This window comes from Mesitornis unicolor, unplaced genomic scaffold, assembly GCF_000695765.1.
Source record: "Mesitornis unicolor isolate BGI_N332 unplaced genomic scaffold, ASM69576v1 scaffold2445, whole genome shotgun sequence".
NCBI classification, from domain to species: Eukaryota; Metazoa; Chordata; class Aves; order Mesitornithiformes; family Mesitornithidae; genus Mesitornis; species Mesitornis unicolor.
Window position 1 is genome coordinate 107148 of NW_010187329.1, and position 16800 is coordinate 123947.

At 41.7% G+C, this 16800-nt stretch overlaps 1 protein-coding gene across 1 annotated transcript in view; it reads right to left on the reverse strand.

The window, feature by feature from the left end:
* ADAMTS17 (ADAM metallopeptidase with thrombospondin type 1 motif, 17) overlaps nucleotides 1-16800 on the reverse strand; it is a 158806-nt gene that overhangs the window by 99263 nt on the left and 42743 nt on the right. Inside the window, exon 6 of the mRNA XM_010185394.1 lies at nucleotides 4927-5032. Coding sequence (XP_010183696.1) covers nucleotides 4927-5032 — 106 coding nt within the window. The remainder of the gene's footprint in view (nucleotides 1-4926; nucleotides 5033-16800) is intronic.

The following is a 16800-nucleotide window of genomic DNA, read 5'->3' on the forward strand; positions in this document are numbered from 1 at the left end:
AAACTGAGACTTTGCTGTTTCCACATGTTTGATTCTGCAATTTTAGTAATGTTGTTTTTAATGCCTTTTGGGAGGTAAGAAGTAATCTGGGGACAGATTGCTTCCTGGCAATTAATGGGAGTACTTTTGCAATAGCGATGAAGAAAAACATTCCACAGAAATTCAGGTCAGGCAGAACCTGCCTGATAAATGTGGGGCTAACTCATGGCTCTGCTACACTTCAGACAGCGCTTGCAAGGTCTGCCTTTATTTCTGTGACTGATCTCGCTGTCAGCACTGTAACACTTTAGGATCCTCCTGGTTCTTTTGCTCATACTTCTAAAAACCAGCTCTTTACAAATGCTATGAAGAAATCCTCACATTTGCCATCATTGCAATGCAGATAGTCAAAAAAGCAATACAGAGCAGAAAAAGAAGCCCAGATGGGAACTTTTTTGAAAAATAGGGTTAATATTTAAAGTCAGCCAGGATATAAACTACACTCAGCTGCCTACATTGGTAGAGCCGTGTGCTCAAGGCGGGACTATGGTGAGCTGCTCTATAAAAGACAGAGAGGGTTGTTTGGTTTTTTCCTTTCCAAACAGCTTCAGGTGGTCCTCAGCTTTCACATGAAACTTTTCATTTTTAAAATGCATTATGACCAAATCTTGATAAATTGCAGGGTAAGGGAGAAGGGAGACTGTTAATTTCCTGCTTGGTTCTTAGGAATTAAGCTTGTATGCCTGCACCACATTGACCTGGCTTTGCCGGTGTAAGTTGTCACAGGACATTTTTCTATACCTTTTGAATCTGCTCAAGACACGTTTCCCGTCAACCTGCAATATTTTCACACTCTGCTTTACAACCATTGGTGTGACAGGATCTCTCTGCTGGGTGCTGCACTAGACAGATCAGGGAGGCAGTAAGTTTACTCACAACTCTATCAGCATAAATACCAAGCCACAAAAGAAACATCCAGAGTGCTTCTCCCTCACCTGCAATGCCACCATTGCTTAAGGCACACCAGAAAGGCCATAGTTAATTATGCAGCAAATAATTCTGCACCCTAAAGTAATTTTAACCAAATTACATCTATCAATAATTAACATCTAAAGCAAATAATCATACTGGACAGAAACCTGCTGGTTCTAAACTCCTCTCTTGACTGATTCCAAACCCAGAGCTATTTGGTTTGTGCACTTTTTAGGCTTTTTACCTTTTGGCTTGTTTTTCTCCTCAACTCTTTCAGCTTCAAGTTTGACGCCATGCGGTTTCAGACTGCTGGCATCAGACCGCATCTTACTTATTGTCAGTTGATTTTGATTCACTTTCTTAAGAGCATCTGACATGGCGTGGCTTCCAGCCATACCACCTCCGGCTGCGCTCTCACCATCGAGGCAGTGCCAGGTTCTGCCTGCTCATGAATGGGAACTTTCCCTCCCTCCATCCCACAACAGGAAAACTGAGGCTGCTGAAAGAAACAGGAATGGCAACAAAGCTGGCATTGTTGTCCTGAAAAACCACTGGCTACAGCCCACCCACTTCATTTCGGGGATAACGGATATAAGGATGAATCCCAGCTTTTGTTTAAAAAACTTATTTGCCTTTTTCTTTGGAGAATGACTTGAAAATGGTAACAATGTCACTGCTGTAGGCAAAAAGGAGAAGCAGGGGAGGAGAAAGGGGCGTTCTTTTTCTGAAAGTTACAGTTGTTCAGGGTGGTCTTTGGGGTATGAATCTCAGATCAACTTCACACTGGTGCAGTTCATGGAGGAGGAGGGAAGCACCATTCAGGATCCTGTTGACAACAGTAGGGCATTTTCAAGCTCTTACTGATGGAGTTGCCCTGCTTGTCTGAGGGGAAAATGAGTAAATATGAGAGTAAAAATGTGTTCAGCCTATTAAGCTGTTTATAATATGAAGATCTTGTACTTGTACATTTTTAAGACTTCAGGGACCACTGTGATCTCAGTGTCTTCCCTTTTGTGTAGGTCAGAACACAGTACTCCACAGCAATCCCTGGATAAAAATCAACTAAATGTGGTTACATTCAAGTGTGTTATTTTAAAAGACATCCACTATTGACCATGCTGAATAAAGAAACAATACTTGCTGAGAGTCCCTCCTTGTATGGGAAGAAGTTTATGATTTACAGCCTCATCACATAATCAGTTTTGTAACAACAGAATTTTTCTCCTGAAATCTTTGTAGGAAAAATTGTATCTAAATACAAATGGATGCTCCCTTTGTGTCCATGGATCTAAATTATCACTCCAGATTTGAAGATATAAATACAACAGTTGTGTCACTCACCTCCACATGCAATAACTCTATATATTAAACCTGAAGATGAACTTTCATAGGACTTATAAGCATCACCCTAATGGACCTACTTAATGATGTCTCCATGTTTTCACAGTGCAGCTGTCCATAATGCTGGTTTTTTGAGGTGAGTCCAAATGACACCAGAGGCAGATTAGGACTCTGACACATCAATTAGTAATTCATTCACTTTTTCCAAAGTCTACATCAGAAACTATCTGTGAACGCCAAACGGGGCTTGTGATCTCCACAGACATTAGTTAGTCTTAGGGCAAGAAGTAATAAATCTCAGCTTTTCTACACTCACAAGGAAATCAGCCTTCAATAAAGCTCACAACTATTACTCTCCAAAATTTATATTTTTGCCACTATGGATGTAAGATTTGATTGGAAATCTTCTTAATTAAGAAAATTGCATCTAGTTTTCCTTGGTTTTTATTTTTAAACCTGAAGCTCATGTCAGCTTCTTTGTTTTTGCCTCTGTAATGGGTTTCCTTACATTTCACTTAAAAACTTGTAGGTAAAGTGTGCAAACAATCTTTCTATTTGCACAAGATGTGTTGAAACCGGACTGGTCGGAGCACCCTGTTGAAGTTCAAAACCAGAAGTATCAGGAGAGACCTGGCACCTAGTAAGGTCAATGAAAAGACTCCTGTTGACTTCAAGGCTAGAAGGGCACCAGTAAATTGATCAGAATTTGAAATAAGTCACTAGGCCACTGGTGGATGACTACAAAGGGACGATTCCATGATGAGTCAGCTCTGTTAGGAAATGCAGTCCTCTCTGTCATTTGTCCTTCTTCACCTGCAATCTTCATTTAAGCTCTCCATCTCTCCCCAAAATGGGACCTACGACTCTCCTGAAGCAGAAGGTTCTCTGCACGATAGCACACTCACTGTCCAAACCCTCCCGAGTACTGAACCCAAGCCACCCTCTGTCAACCCCTTTTAACATCTCATACCCACCTCTTGAAACAGTTTTTCAACACAGAAGCAAAGAAAGAAAACCAGCAAAGAAAGGACATCATGATCTTACCACCAAACCTGCACTTCAAAAAGAAAATGGAGTGTGCTATTTTCTGCAGAGATGGAAAGCTATATCCGAAAGCATTACATCCCTATTTATGTTGTGGATTTTTTGCAAGGCATTATTAGAAGGAAGCTTGACAGCTCTGCTGGGAAACTTGGCAAACACCAGGGCAGAGCAGTCTCACTCTTCTACACAGCTGGATTTTCTGCAGCTCAAGTATTTTTCCCTCCTGCTCTTGGCCCATCCAAAGATGAGTGCTGAATTTCCCTTAACACTACCCACAGGTTAATTTGCTATTAAGTTTAGGCTCAGTTTAACATCTTGGCATGTAATTTAACTAAAACCAAAACCAAATGTCCTTCATTTCTGCTGAAACCACCCTCGGTTTGGCTCAGCTGCCTTCAGTGTCACTGAAGGGTGAACAGGAGAAACATTTTCGTCTTGTCATTTTTGGTAGTAACCTAAATATCCTCCATGCAACTTTGAAATACGTTGCCATAAAATAATTACTTGTCATGGAGTGAGACTGGCCAGAATCTGAACATGATTCATTGGCTCTGACTTAGCTGTCAAACACTTGTTACTGTAGGAAAGGAAGATACAACAGACACATAAATGGGAGTTCAGAAGGGTACAGACAAAACTTGTGCAGGGTTTCTTACTGAAGGAACAGAGAGGCTAAAGGAAGGAAAATCCCATGGGCACAGCCCTTGCCCCCGTATAAATTTCTTCCTGGTCTAATTCTGTACCTTACCCAGTGTAACTGTGACACGGTGCAAGCAGAGTGATGTCAATGGAAAGGGAAAAAAGCTCGTAAGTACTATGAGTAAGTGCTTATTACACTTAGCCTGGAAAGCAGGGAAAGTGGATGCTGACCTTTGGGTTAACTCATTAACTGCACTAAGACCATGCAGTAAGTGACTCTTCCAATCAATTTTGTTCTCTTCTGTCCATGGGATATTTACAGACAGTTTTAAAAAGTCTTCAAAGTCCCCTGTAGAAAGTACCAAGTAATCTCATTCTGCAAATTTCTGTTTGCCTAAAAATTATCACGTTCTTTGCTATTTTTTCCAGTCAGTATTTAAAGCGTGTTAGTTAGCTGTGATTGAGCTGATAAATCAAGTTCTCTGATTTCTTTCTGTTGATCAAATAATACTGCTTAAGGGCATTTCCAAAATACTGATGTTTACAATTTCAGCCACAGCAGATTACTTCACATGTAGAGATGAAACCATTATCCAAGTATTTAACTATTAAAATCCAAAGATTTTGAAGTTGATGTCTTTTTTGTGGACATATTCTACAGCATAAATAAAAGCAGAATTAGTCTCTAACTACTAGCACCAATCATTTAACAGAATGAGGTCTCTTTTGTGTTACTCAAAATCAAAACATTGAGTGGAAAATAGGGGAGCGGTCAAATAGAAAGATTTATGTGTGCTGAAATGAATATTCACATAAGCCTCCTTTATCAATCTACTAGATTTATGAAATCATAACAAATGTGCCACACTGGTAATTTTACTTGTATGGCTTTAAATAAAAGTAGGCTACAGTGGCACCATTAGAGAAAGAAACAGAAGGACAAGTTCTTACTTGTGCCCAAGTTCATGTGCAATTGTAAAAGCCAGATTGAGACCATTGTCTTCAGCAAGGACACACTTTCTCTTGGCACTGCAGACACCTCCCAGGTAAGCAATTCCTGCAACAGAAGCACAGAGAATGTTCCCATCAGAATCAGTGAAACAGCCCATTTACTCAAAACGTACAGCACTAACTCAACCAGAATGATAAAACACGAATCCAGTATGAAAAATATTAGAGCAGTTCACACACAAAATCATCTGAGTATTTTGTTCCTCATCCTACTGAAAAATTGGTCTAGAGTTTTGTCAGACAGGAAACAAGTTCAACACACTCATCACCACTGCTTTTGTTGGAAAATACATTTAAACAACTGAAAAATTCATCTAAGCTTGTCTATTAATGCCCCCTACTACAATGTTAGCAGATGCAGTGAAGTAGCTTTAACAAGCATTTAAACAGAGTTCTTCCCATTTTCAGAATAAAGTTGGGGAGAAGGAATAAAACAATAAAAGCAGAGACCCTGAAAACATCTGATGTTTTCCCTTAGTTTCATACCTAAAGAAAGTAAGAGTGGCAGAGTCAGAAAAGCTGGCATGCTCCTGATGGTGAGTCACAAGGCCAATGTAGGTGGCAGAAGTCTTCTATGACTTAGTGGAATTTAGGATTTGATCCCACGGACAATTGCACAGTGCTCTCTAGCCCTGTTTGTGTGGGCACCACAAACGGTTGTAGGCTGCAGTCAAAAAGGAATTTGGAAGTTATGACATGGAAATTCTGCTATGGAAACCAATAGTCCTCATATGCCCTTCCTGCATCCAGACTGCCCCACGCAGAAAGTGCAACTGTACTTGGAAATGTTGTGATGGCATCACCCACCACGCACAGGACAATTTCCTGATGAGATTTGATTTCATTTGTCACCTAGAAACCACAGTTAAGCCACTGGGAGTTATACATAAAGGTTAAAGACAGAGATAGAGCCTAGGGATGTCTTTATGCAAGTCCTCCCAGCGAACAGCACCTCTCAAAAGCTACACAAACAGTTCAGGTGTGCACACAAAACAAGATTTCCAGAGAGCATGCAGCAACCTAAATGCCGAGTTCATCCTGCCACTGGAAGAAGTCAAAATGTAAAGACCTTCCAAAATGCCATTCATTTTTTTCACAGCAGATACAGTTAACAGAAAACAAGAAATGTAATTCCTCATTGTAATCCTGTTCTCACAGAGGGGTAGCTAGGATGTAGCTGCCTCTAATGAGTAGACCACAGCCATGCAATGGAGATACGATCTCTTTATTTTCCTCTTCTGCTGTCAGAGTTGACAAAGCTGTGTTTATCAGGGAGCAAACGGTGTAAAACTTTAGACCGGTTCTGTTTTGATGAGTTTTGACAACAATGTGGATATGGATATTTGTTGCCAGGGGGATTTGCGATGGAATGAAGGGATGGGCGATAGCTTTTTAATTCAGCATCAGCAGCAGAAAGTGGAGGCAGTGCAGAAATCAGACACCAGCACTCACTCACTTTAAAAGTGCTGCCTGTAGAAGGCCAGATTCATACCACACACAAAAATTAAATTAAGATCTAATCTTTTTTAATCAATGCCTATAGAAGGCTGGATTTCAGCACTCTTCTTAAACTGACTTGCTTTTTACTCGCAGAATAGGCATAAGGATGCCAAGGAATTGCTCAGGAAGCAATATGTTGCTTTAAGAGATCACAACCTTAGTCCACACACCTGTAAGTGTCTGTAGTGTGTCTTGGGCTATGAACCTGCCTTCTGGGGTTTTTTTTAAAGATCACAAAAGATTCCTGGTTGATTTCTGAAAGGGAAGTAGATATTTCTCCCTATTTATATCTGCTACCATGTACCCTTATGGTGACTTACAAATAACAATATCCTCACCAATCCAGGCTTTTCTTTCCAATCTTACTTTGAATCAGCAATTTCTGGGAATCCTTTTGGCAGAAGGAAAATACCATTTGAGAAAATGTTAGTTTGTTGTGAAACCAATAGCAGAAGGTCTGAGATTAAGAGGAACTGCGAGATTTTGCTTAAAGAGGAGCAAAAATTGAATATTTGAGTCTCAGAAGCTAGAAATTAAAAGGAACAATTAGGTGACTCAGCCAATCCTCTGCTTCTTTAGATTTGTGCCTCTGTGCATTTCTGAGTTCTTAAACCCCCTCCCAGCGTGCACACACGAAACAGGGCACTTGGGAGGAAGGATGCTTCATGCCAACTTGCTAATCCACTCCATAGCTGCTTCTCCACTGGAGCACACTGTGTTGTGACAGGAGACAAAAGCGTGATGGTTCATCAGCTGCTGGTAATCCCGATCCCCAGCTGTGAGAGAGGAAAACCAGTGAGGGCCCTGGAGCTCACCTTCACCCCCGAGCTGGTCCAGCCCAGGCTCTTCCCACCATGGGTTGCTATGACCCTGCTCAATCAGGCAGGGCAGTTCAGCTTGAAATGATTCGTACGAAACTCCTGATAAATTTCATAAAATGAGGCTGAGTCAATGTTTGCTGTCACTTGGAAATGGAAGGGGGCAATATTTCCATGTTTGGGAGGTGTGGTGTAGCAAAAATAGTCTAGAGTTGGGTCAATATATTAAAAGAGGTTAAATATCCATTAAAATGTCAAATACTTTGCCTCAAATGATAATTCTTCTGAAATCTTTGTAAAGTCTTAGTGGTTCTAATCCCCACTGAACCTAACTGGCAATAACACTGCTCTGTGCTCAAAGCCTCATTATTCAAAGGTGGAAAACTAACGATTAAGGACTTGTACATCCATTAGTGGCTGAAAAAGAAGTGACTGTGGCTCAGTTACAGACTCTTAGTCACCTTCTTTTTATTAGTTGTGTTCAATGCTTCATGTGAGTCCTGTGTGGCTATTTTATAATATTTGCAATGACCAATTTAAAAAGGCAGACATCTGAAATTAGCTCGTTATTCCAATTATTAAAACTTCTGTTGTAGTGGAGCCCAGGGATCAGACAATATAGGAACAGAAGTGAGCTGGGCAGGGAAACTCAAGCCTAGAACAGCAGAAACCTTTGCAGTAAATGAAGTGAACTCAGTAAGAAGCCAACTCGTGAACTGCTGAGTGCTTATTAATAAGAGTCATTCTGGAACAGCAAGCCAGTTATAACAAATTGTTAGAGCATTTTAAGCCCGAAAAAGCTTGCCTCAAAAATGTTTTTGAAAGATGTATTTTCTATCAAACTATTTCCTAAGACTGTAATTTTCTTTTGGATCAATGTATTTTACATAAATAGCAAATACGCTTTTCATCTGCAAACATAATGCAGTCCTTTAGTAAATATATCTGAACCATTAATATGAATGCAACCTTTTTGTAACCCAATACAATGATCCATATAACCGACATGCAGAGAATACACCTTTAACTGACAATGATAGTAGTACAATGCCTTGGTAGCTAGATTGAAATGATTTATTTTCTTCATTGGGATGAATGGAAACTGTCGTTTGCCTCTTAAAATTCCAAATTTTTATCTGAGCCTTTCAAGTCTGCAGAACTGGAATAGAAACTTGATCAATTCAGACATGTTCACAAAAATCCTCGCATGCTGTGGTTTTGCCAGGCTAGGAAGAATATAAGAGGAGCTCCTCTTATTTGGTAATTTGGCTTCTGGTCCTGTCTGGGAGACAGGTGCGTGAAAATGAAAAACAAGGAAGAAAGTTGAACTGGTTTGGATTTATTTTTTTTTAAAGAAAAAACCACTTAACCTGTGCTCATGAAAATACACAGACAGGGGCTTTCTTCTTATCTTCCCAGACATTACTAACTGCCAGAAATTATCACAAATCTGTTTTTAATATCAAAAAAGGTCAAGCGCAAGCATCGGTGGTAGAGGGAAAGGAAAGCCAATTACTATTTTTACTGTTAACCAGTTTGAGGGTTTTTTCCCTTCTCTCACGAGAAATGGTATCATTACAGTCCATAACTTCTGTGCTGGGGTTTGAACACGCCAAGCTATCTGCACTTCCACAGCAAACCTTAGGACATGGGCAACTGTGTAAACTCAGATTTATCCAAAAAGTTGTCATACATAAACAGTTTGCAGCTGCTGGCCTTTCTGCCAGCTAATGAGCCCTCTGCTAGCAATATCTCTAAGGGGAATAATTACACTTATCCTACCAGCTCAGCTAGGCATTAGGATATTACATACTTGCCACAGTGATAGCCAAAGCTGGAAGAAGACAAATTCTGGTGCGTTGGTTCCCATTTCGTCCTATTTGAAACACCCAGGGCTTCCTTCTGACGGCTGTGGAATATTCACTCAGCAAGTGGTTTATCCAGGTACTCCAGCTTTCAACTCTCTAATGTCTTGTTTTCATTGCACTCCTAATACTTTAATCTCTTCTTTTGCCAGCCACCTCTGGATACAGAACTTTAACTTGATTAAAACTTGGCTAGCTTTCCTCTTCTCCATGTATTTGCTGCTGGGGAAGGGAGCCAAACTTGAAGTCCTGAAGTCTGCTTGGCACAGATGGAGACTCCCTGCATATCCACATGCACAGAGAAAACCTCCCATTCCCCACCATGACTAGCTTGGTGTTGAGCTGATGTTTTTCTCATCCTCCCACGATTTTCAATTTGTGCAGCTCACCCACTGCCATCAATTATACTCCTGTAGCCTCTCTTAACATCCTACATAAGTAAAATGAGGAAATCCTAAAAGTGATTCATGCTCTGCCTTTCCGTTCAATTGCAATGATACGTTTGACAGAGATGCCCTGCCTGTATTTACACATCAAGTCAGTCACCAAGGGGATCTTTCAGTGCTTATGACACCTGAAAATGAAAAATACTTTTCCTTTCTATAAAGCCTACATAGAAAAGGTTCCAAAATTTAAAACAAACATTAAAGAAGTACCCACTACACTGCCTCCAAGATAGGTAATAACACAATCCCTGTTCAACAGCTGAATAAACAGAGGTCCCAAGAAGTCAGCCATATCCAGGTGAAAAAAGAACAGTATCCATGGAAGCACCCTCTTCAGCATCTACAACACAGAAAAGCCACAGTTGTTACCATCACCATCCTACTGAGCCTCCAGTTCCAAGTCTGGTTTACAGGGATCATCCCGAAGAACCTAACAGGGTGACCTGTTCCTTCATTTTATGAGAATGTGCTAATTCAAAGCCAGACATGCAATTTTAGTGGCACAGATTAATTTTGGCTTAATGCTGGATAGTCATCTAGATGCCAATTTCTGTTAATCTTGCAGAAACAACATGGTTTCCATTAGAGTTTAATATTCACGTATAGAAACTGTTGCCATTGTCACTGTATTTAATGAAAACCACGCTGAAAACAATACATTCATTATGAATCACAAATACAGGAATTAGAGTACAATGGGAGACAGCTACAGCCAGGTACATAACCATGTTAACAGTCATACCAAGTGCTGTACCCAGTGCAAGTCACAGTATTCTGAACTCAAGTGTTTCTACAGGAAGAGCTTCAGATGCCATGGACCATCTGACGGTATATTTTGTATAAGACTTTCCTTCTTTTAGCTGGTGGAGGAAAGTAGTGGAGGAAGTAGTTTCCAGCACTAATTTTTTTGAGCATTAGTAAGCTCATGCCATTCCTACAGGCAGAAGATGATCTGGCCATGAGGTTCACTCCTCCACTGCTACAGCATACATTCATTTTCATACAAGGTTTTCAAACTGGTATCCAAGTTCCCATATATATTCCTCACTGAGAAACTGGCAAGTACTACACCAGCTTTATAGAAAAGTCAGCTAAGACCCAACATTCAAATAACTGGAAAGATCTTGTGACAATACACCCTGACTTTCTGTACTTAGCCAACTTGTTGCAAATGTGCCCATCACCACAGAATCCTCCTCTTACTTTGGAGAATCTACCTTCTCCCAGACTTCAACATGACCTCAATAAAACTCTGTTCCTTGCCTCCAAAGCAGCACGACCTGCAGAGATGCAGCACGCTTTCCCAGAACTCGGTGTACTCTGTGGCTGGACACCTTCCCTACAGGACCCGCTGTTGTCCTGTAGTGCCCAGTAAAACCTCTTCTTCCTTGTAACTCTGAAAACACTGTCACTTCCAGTATACACAACAGAATCCCAAAAGGCCAGCAAGAAAAATAAATAGCTGAAACACAAAGCGTAGTTACTTTCTGAATCTCTTGATTTTCATTACACACGCCCTGAAAGACTAACAAATAAAATCTCCTCCTCATATTAACCATACAAGCTGTGATGTTTCTAGAGCTGATAGTGTAACACTCCTCAGAACACAAGGTCCTAATAGCATAAATGAAATACACAATACCTTTCATAGGGGATACTTTTCTGACTACTGGAACATGGGGAACCTCTTCCCCAGTATGGCCAACTCTCAGCCTTAGATTTCAGTCCTTCTGCAGAGCCTTGGTGCTTCCTGGGAATCCTGTGGTTTTCTAAATTTTATGGATGAATCCTTTATCTGCTCATTTTCTAACATGCTCACACACAGACATTCTCCAAGATGTCAAGAGCCTTATTCTCATGCTCCTTGCATTGATTTACTGTGTGCTAATTCACTGATTCTAGCAGAGCTCCTCCCAGTGTAGAAGGGGCAGCCCAGGCAGTTGAAAAGCCCAAGAGATGGAGACTTCTCATGACTGTAGGGACACTTGTCCTGACTCAGTCTAGTAAAAGGTTGCTTCAGTTACCAAATGCATTGAGATTAAGAAAGCTGACAGATGTTCCAACACCTTTTTGGCCTAGAAGGAGCTTTAACCAAGGCCAGATAGGCTATTAACACTGTGTGATGCCAGCAAAGAGCAGACAGCCTTTGGAAAGCCCTCAAGGTTTGACTTTGGCATCTTTGAAAACCACACTCCTTTCCAAAGCCATTCAACAAGGATTTGTGATCACAAGCATAAATATTCACTACACTGACCATACTCGAGGAGAGGTATAGTGTTAGAAATGCCAGGGAAAGCTGGAAACAAGTTTACGGGTTAGCCTCACTGCAGATATCCATCAGGAGTGACACGGGTATCATTGATCTTGCCTTGGAGCAAGGGAATGCATTAAAAGACCACCTGAAGTTCTTTCTAGCTCCAATTTTCTAAGCTTTTATGATAAAGCACTGAGATCTAAGACCTCAGCAAAGGAGATAAAAAGAAATACCCTGTTTATTTGACATCTGCTCTTTGTTCAGCGTGACATCCTCTATGCCATTAACATGGCTCCTCCCTTTCCCTAGATGACAGCACATTAATAAATCCTCTCCATCTAACATGACATGAGGAGTGGCTTAATTAACCGGAGCAGAGGAAGCAGGGTATCATCTACATGTTTACTCTACTTTGATATGCTAACAGCCACATTCCTGAGAGCTTCTCCCAAACACTCCCCAGCGACAGGAGCCCGGGCTGCTGCTGAACACAGATCTCAAACAGGCAAAAACACAGTTTCTTTCTGCATTCCTCTAGTTAAATATGAAGCTTTGGATATTTAGTCCAAATCAAACCACCATTCCTGAACGTAGACTCCCAAATCCTGGCAGCTAATTCACCATCTGTTTATAGACACCATTACACAGTGCTGAAAGTCGCCATGCTCATGCACACATATAGAAATACACGGGTTTAATTACCCAAAGTAAGATATATTACAACAGCTCTACTCCTGTCAAGAGGAAAGAACTAGCTAGGTGGATCTGAGAGGAGTACTCCAGTTGGGGAGGGATTGATAGAAGCCTGGCATCATTCAAATTTAGTGATCAAGGGAAAAAGACAGATGGGAGGAGATGAGGGATTGAGAGGAGACGGGGACAGAAATGCAGCAAATGGAGATAATGTGGGTTTTCCAGAAGCCTTCAAGAAACATGACTTTGATCTCGTTAGCAGCAGGGAATCACTTCTGTGGGAGGCAGGGGTCAAGGAGGGCAGGAGATAAGATCAGAAGGGAAGATGAACTCTGTACTCACTGCTGGAGAAAAATGCATCGACAGCCCTGGGTCATGTGTTTCTGGCATCGTGGGTTCACTTGAGGAAAAATGGGAGCTGGACTACAAGAAGGCCTGATGAGGGCATGGAAGTATTCAGACAGGGTGGCCTGTACCTTAGTGTAGGCAAAAAAATGGCACAGAGCATAAGGAAAGGACAAGTTTTAGAATTGGTATGGAAACAAGCAATGGATATCAGTGGGATACAAAAAAGAAAGAAAGAAAAAATTAAAAGGAAAAGAGACAAGAGACTATTGAAAGAAAAAGAGACAGGCATGAGGACAAGGTGGTTCAAGGGTTTCTAACACCAAAATTGAATCAGATCCAGCAGAAGTCAGGAGGTCTGATGCTTTTGAGAGACTACAGGAATATGTGACTGTGAACTCAAAAAAAAAAAACCACTAACAAGTGTGAAACCAAACTGCAAATCCTGATTCTGGTCCTTGAAAGCCACCTCTGCCTGGAGCTCAAAGGTGTTTGGATTTGAGTCTCTTCTGTTGGCCTCATTTTGTTACCTGGATGAAGACTGCACTGCAAAGGTGAACCTGTTGGTCCTTTCTACAACCTGTTGTAGAACCAAGCAGGATCTTCCCTTCTTACATGCACGCAAATATTGGCATTATAATATGCAAAAGACAGGCAACCTGCCAAGGCGACAGGACGACACAGCACTGGATTCAGCATTTGTGGAGCTGTGTGAACCACTGTCTGTCACTCCAATGGCCATAGCAGAGCGACACAGGATAGAAATGAGTCCCCCATCTCTCACCTGCTGGATTGCTTGACAAGAGGGGAGAGCTCCATCTGTCCCAACACCAGCTTTGAGGCTATTTTCATCTTGCTTTTTCAGATGAGTTCTGTGATTTCCAGTTTTGAATTTATCAGTTTGTCCCTGCAACTCATCTGAGCCATCTGCTTCAGAGAGCCCGAGATCAGAGAGAATGAAGAGGAATGAAAGAAAAGATCAAATCAGAGCCTTTAATGAGGCTGTTAAACTAAGAGGAACATGGAATTCAGCAGCAGGGATCCTGGAGCCTTCAAATTCCTCAGTATCTCCCTTCCAGAATGAAGACACAAGGTCAGACTTGGCAATAAATCAGAAAAAATATTTGGAGTCTCTGTACCAAACACCATCTGCTTTAAGAGCAAACAGTCAGGGTCCAGCATTCAGTTCCAGTTGTTTTCTCTCATAATTGCAAACACTAAGAAACTCATGAAGCTATGCAAATAAATTAAAAGATACTTTTACCAGTTTCAAGAGCTTCACAGAGCCATGCCTGTCTCAACCTGGTGTGGTGTTGGTCAGAGGTGGGTTTATGGGCAAGAATCAGTCCTGCAATCGTTCAACAACATTCAGCAATGCATCGTGAACAATATCTCAGTGTCTGGGGATTTTCAGCACAGTTTGCTGAATCGGATGGTTTTGGGGATGGCTGAGCACCTGTGCTGCTGGTGAATGGCATTCTTCCACTGCGCTCAATTAAATTCTTTCCATCTTCCTAAAGAATGACTAAGCAGTCGTTACTCTCAAAAAGTGAATGAATCTATACTTTTGACATGTTAATATTTAAAGTGTATTTTATTTTTAGGCGCTGTATGCGTGTCAAGCTGTTCTCTTGGCAAAATCAGAGCAGCCCAGGCGACTCGCAGAGCAGGCCAGCAGAATGGGATGATTCACAGTAATCAAACTTTGAACAGATGCTTTTCCAAATTGCTTCTGTGATACTTCTCAATTACAACTCCTACATCCTGACTTACAGGGCTGTCTCAGCTCCTGGCTTCACTTTGTCAAGCTGCCAGACGACACACGCACTGATAAACTTATTTAAGCAACTCTTGGTTCAGCCCTTCTGTTTTAATTCTTTGCTGAGTGCTGAGTTAACCTCACAGCCTGCCTGACTTGAGCAAACTGACAAACCTGGACTTTGTGCCTGATAATGTTAATAGGGCTGAGTTAAGTCAGAACTTGGGCTGAGAAGCTTGTATGGAAAAACAAGAGATTGAAGGTGGTCCCTAAGGCTTTCTCCTCTACTCAGCTTCCCAGTCTTCAGAAAACTTCCAAAAGCCTAAAATTCCCAAGATCCACATCCTCAAATTTGGCTTAAATTGGCCAATGAGCTAAAAACCTATGAGAGACTGTCATTGGGATAGACAGACATAAGCACAGTGCACACACACCCCAAACCAGGTTAAAATGACTATTAACCTAAAGGGCCCTCCTCTGGGTTCCCAAACAGACCCCACAGGAAGGGAAGGACCCACATTGTACTTTATGCAGACATAAACATATCACAGCACCAGCCTGACAGAAGAGAAGTAACAGCTGATTTCAGAGGTAATGTAGCTGGAGGTATTTTTAATATGGAGTGAATCTAATTTCTTTAGTATCTCTTTCTCTAAATGACTCAAAAATAAAATGTCAGCTTTAAAGTAACACAAGCTAGAGAGAAGTTTTCACTAAGAAAAAGAACAGATTGAGCTTTTCTCACACTTAATAAAAAGAAATCTCTCGTGTTCAAACTCGAGCCCCTGTGAAAGAAAACACAAATTTGGATGAATACCGCTGAGCTCCTTGCGATGATTGACAGCAGCCAGAGCAGTCCCTGGTGCCTCACAGACACAAGTCAAGGCACAGTCCCAGTCCCGAGGCATTTTCAGTCTGAATTCAGAAATGACAGCACGTGAGGCTTGTGGGGAGGCTGCACCTGCAGGCAGCACTAAAGAAACTGTCACAGTATCCTGCAGAAGCCAGCGGGACATTTCCATGCACACGCATTCATCCTATTGCTCCGGGTCTTTGTGCTAAAGTGTCAGGACCAACAAGGGGAGATCTGACTCTGCCAGGCTCATGCTTTCCTAAACAAAACACCCCCGGGAAGTGCAAGAAACTGCTTTACACTTTACTCCAGTATGCTGTCTGGGTGCCATTTCCAGTTCTGAACCAAACCTGTGTGTCCCTGATTGAAAGCGACGTGCTGAGTCTGCACCACGGTTCGCAGGGGTTTTTTCAGCTGTCAAGTCCCGCTCAGTAAGGGGCTCACGGCGAGAATTTGTGATGGTGACAGCTGTATGTCCCAGCTCCGCAGGTTGGGTGGTTTCATACGAGCCTGCTTTGGTGCCCGGTGGCAGCAGCGTCCTGTCAGCTACTGCGTAATGAGATGCATCTCCCAGCAAAGCCACCCGATTAAATGGTGGCATCAACAGCTTCATGGCATTCACAGAAAACAAGCTGAGTATGTATAACGTTCAATGTAACAGTACCAGCTATCACAACCACCATGGGTTTCATAAAAATCTTGCTAAAATCAATAGGATTATTGCCACTGGCTTTGGAGAAGGCACATTGAGCCATTTCCTGGCTTCTTTTGCTTAGTTCCCACTTCCAGAATGTTGGTCTTTGTCTTTTTTTACTTCAGTGTAATGCCAAAAAGCTTTATTTACTTCAGTGTGCTTACTTCAATAGTCCTAACCACTATTTTTGTGTTGCAGGACCCGAGGCCCAGGTTCAGAAAAGCATCTCTACTTCAAATACTGCTTAAGTGTGTGTCCAGATATAGAAGGTCAGGCGAGAATCACAGGGAAAACCACCTGGAAGGACAGAGCAACTCCAGTGAACTTTGCTGAAGACCAAGGAAACAGACACAGCTGAGAGGTCATCAAAGGGATGAGAAGGAGCACCAGTACTTCCCCAGAACTGAGCAGGAGTCAAGACATAGGGCGAGAGAGGTGCAGTCAGGACCCAGATAAAACCAAGGTGGACATAGTATTTTCTCTCTGACTCACAGACAAACTGGAGCACAGAAGACAGAAAACATAAGTCTACAGGTTTAACAGCGATGTAAAATCCAAATTCTAAACAGAAATCTAACTTCAGTCTT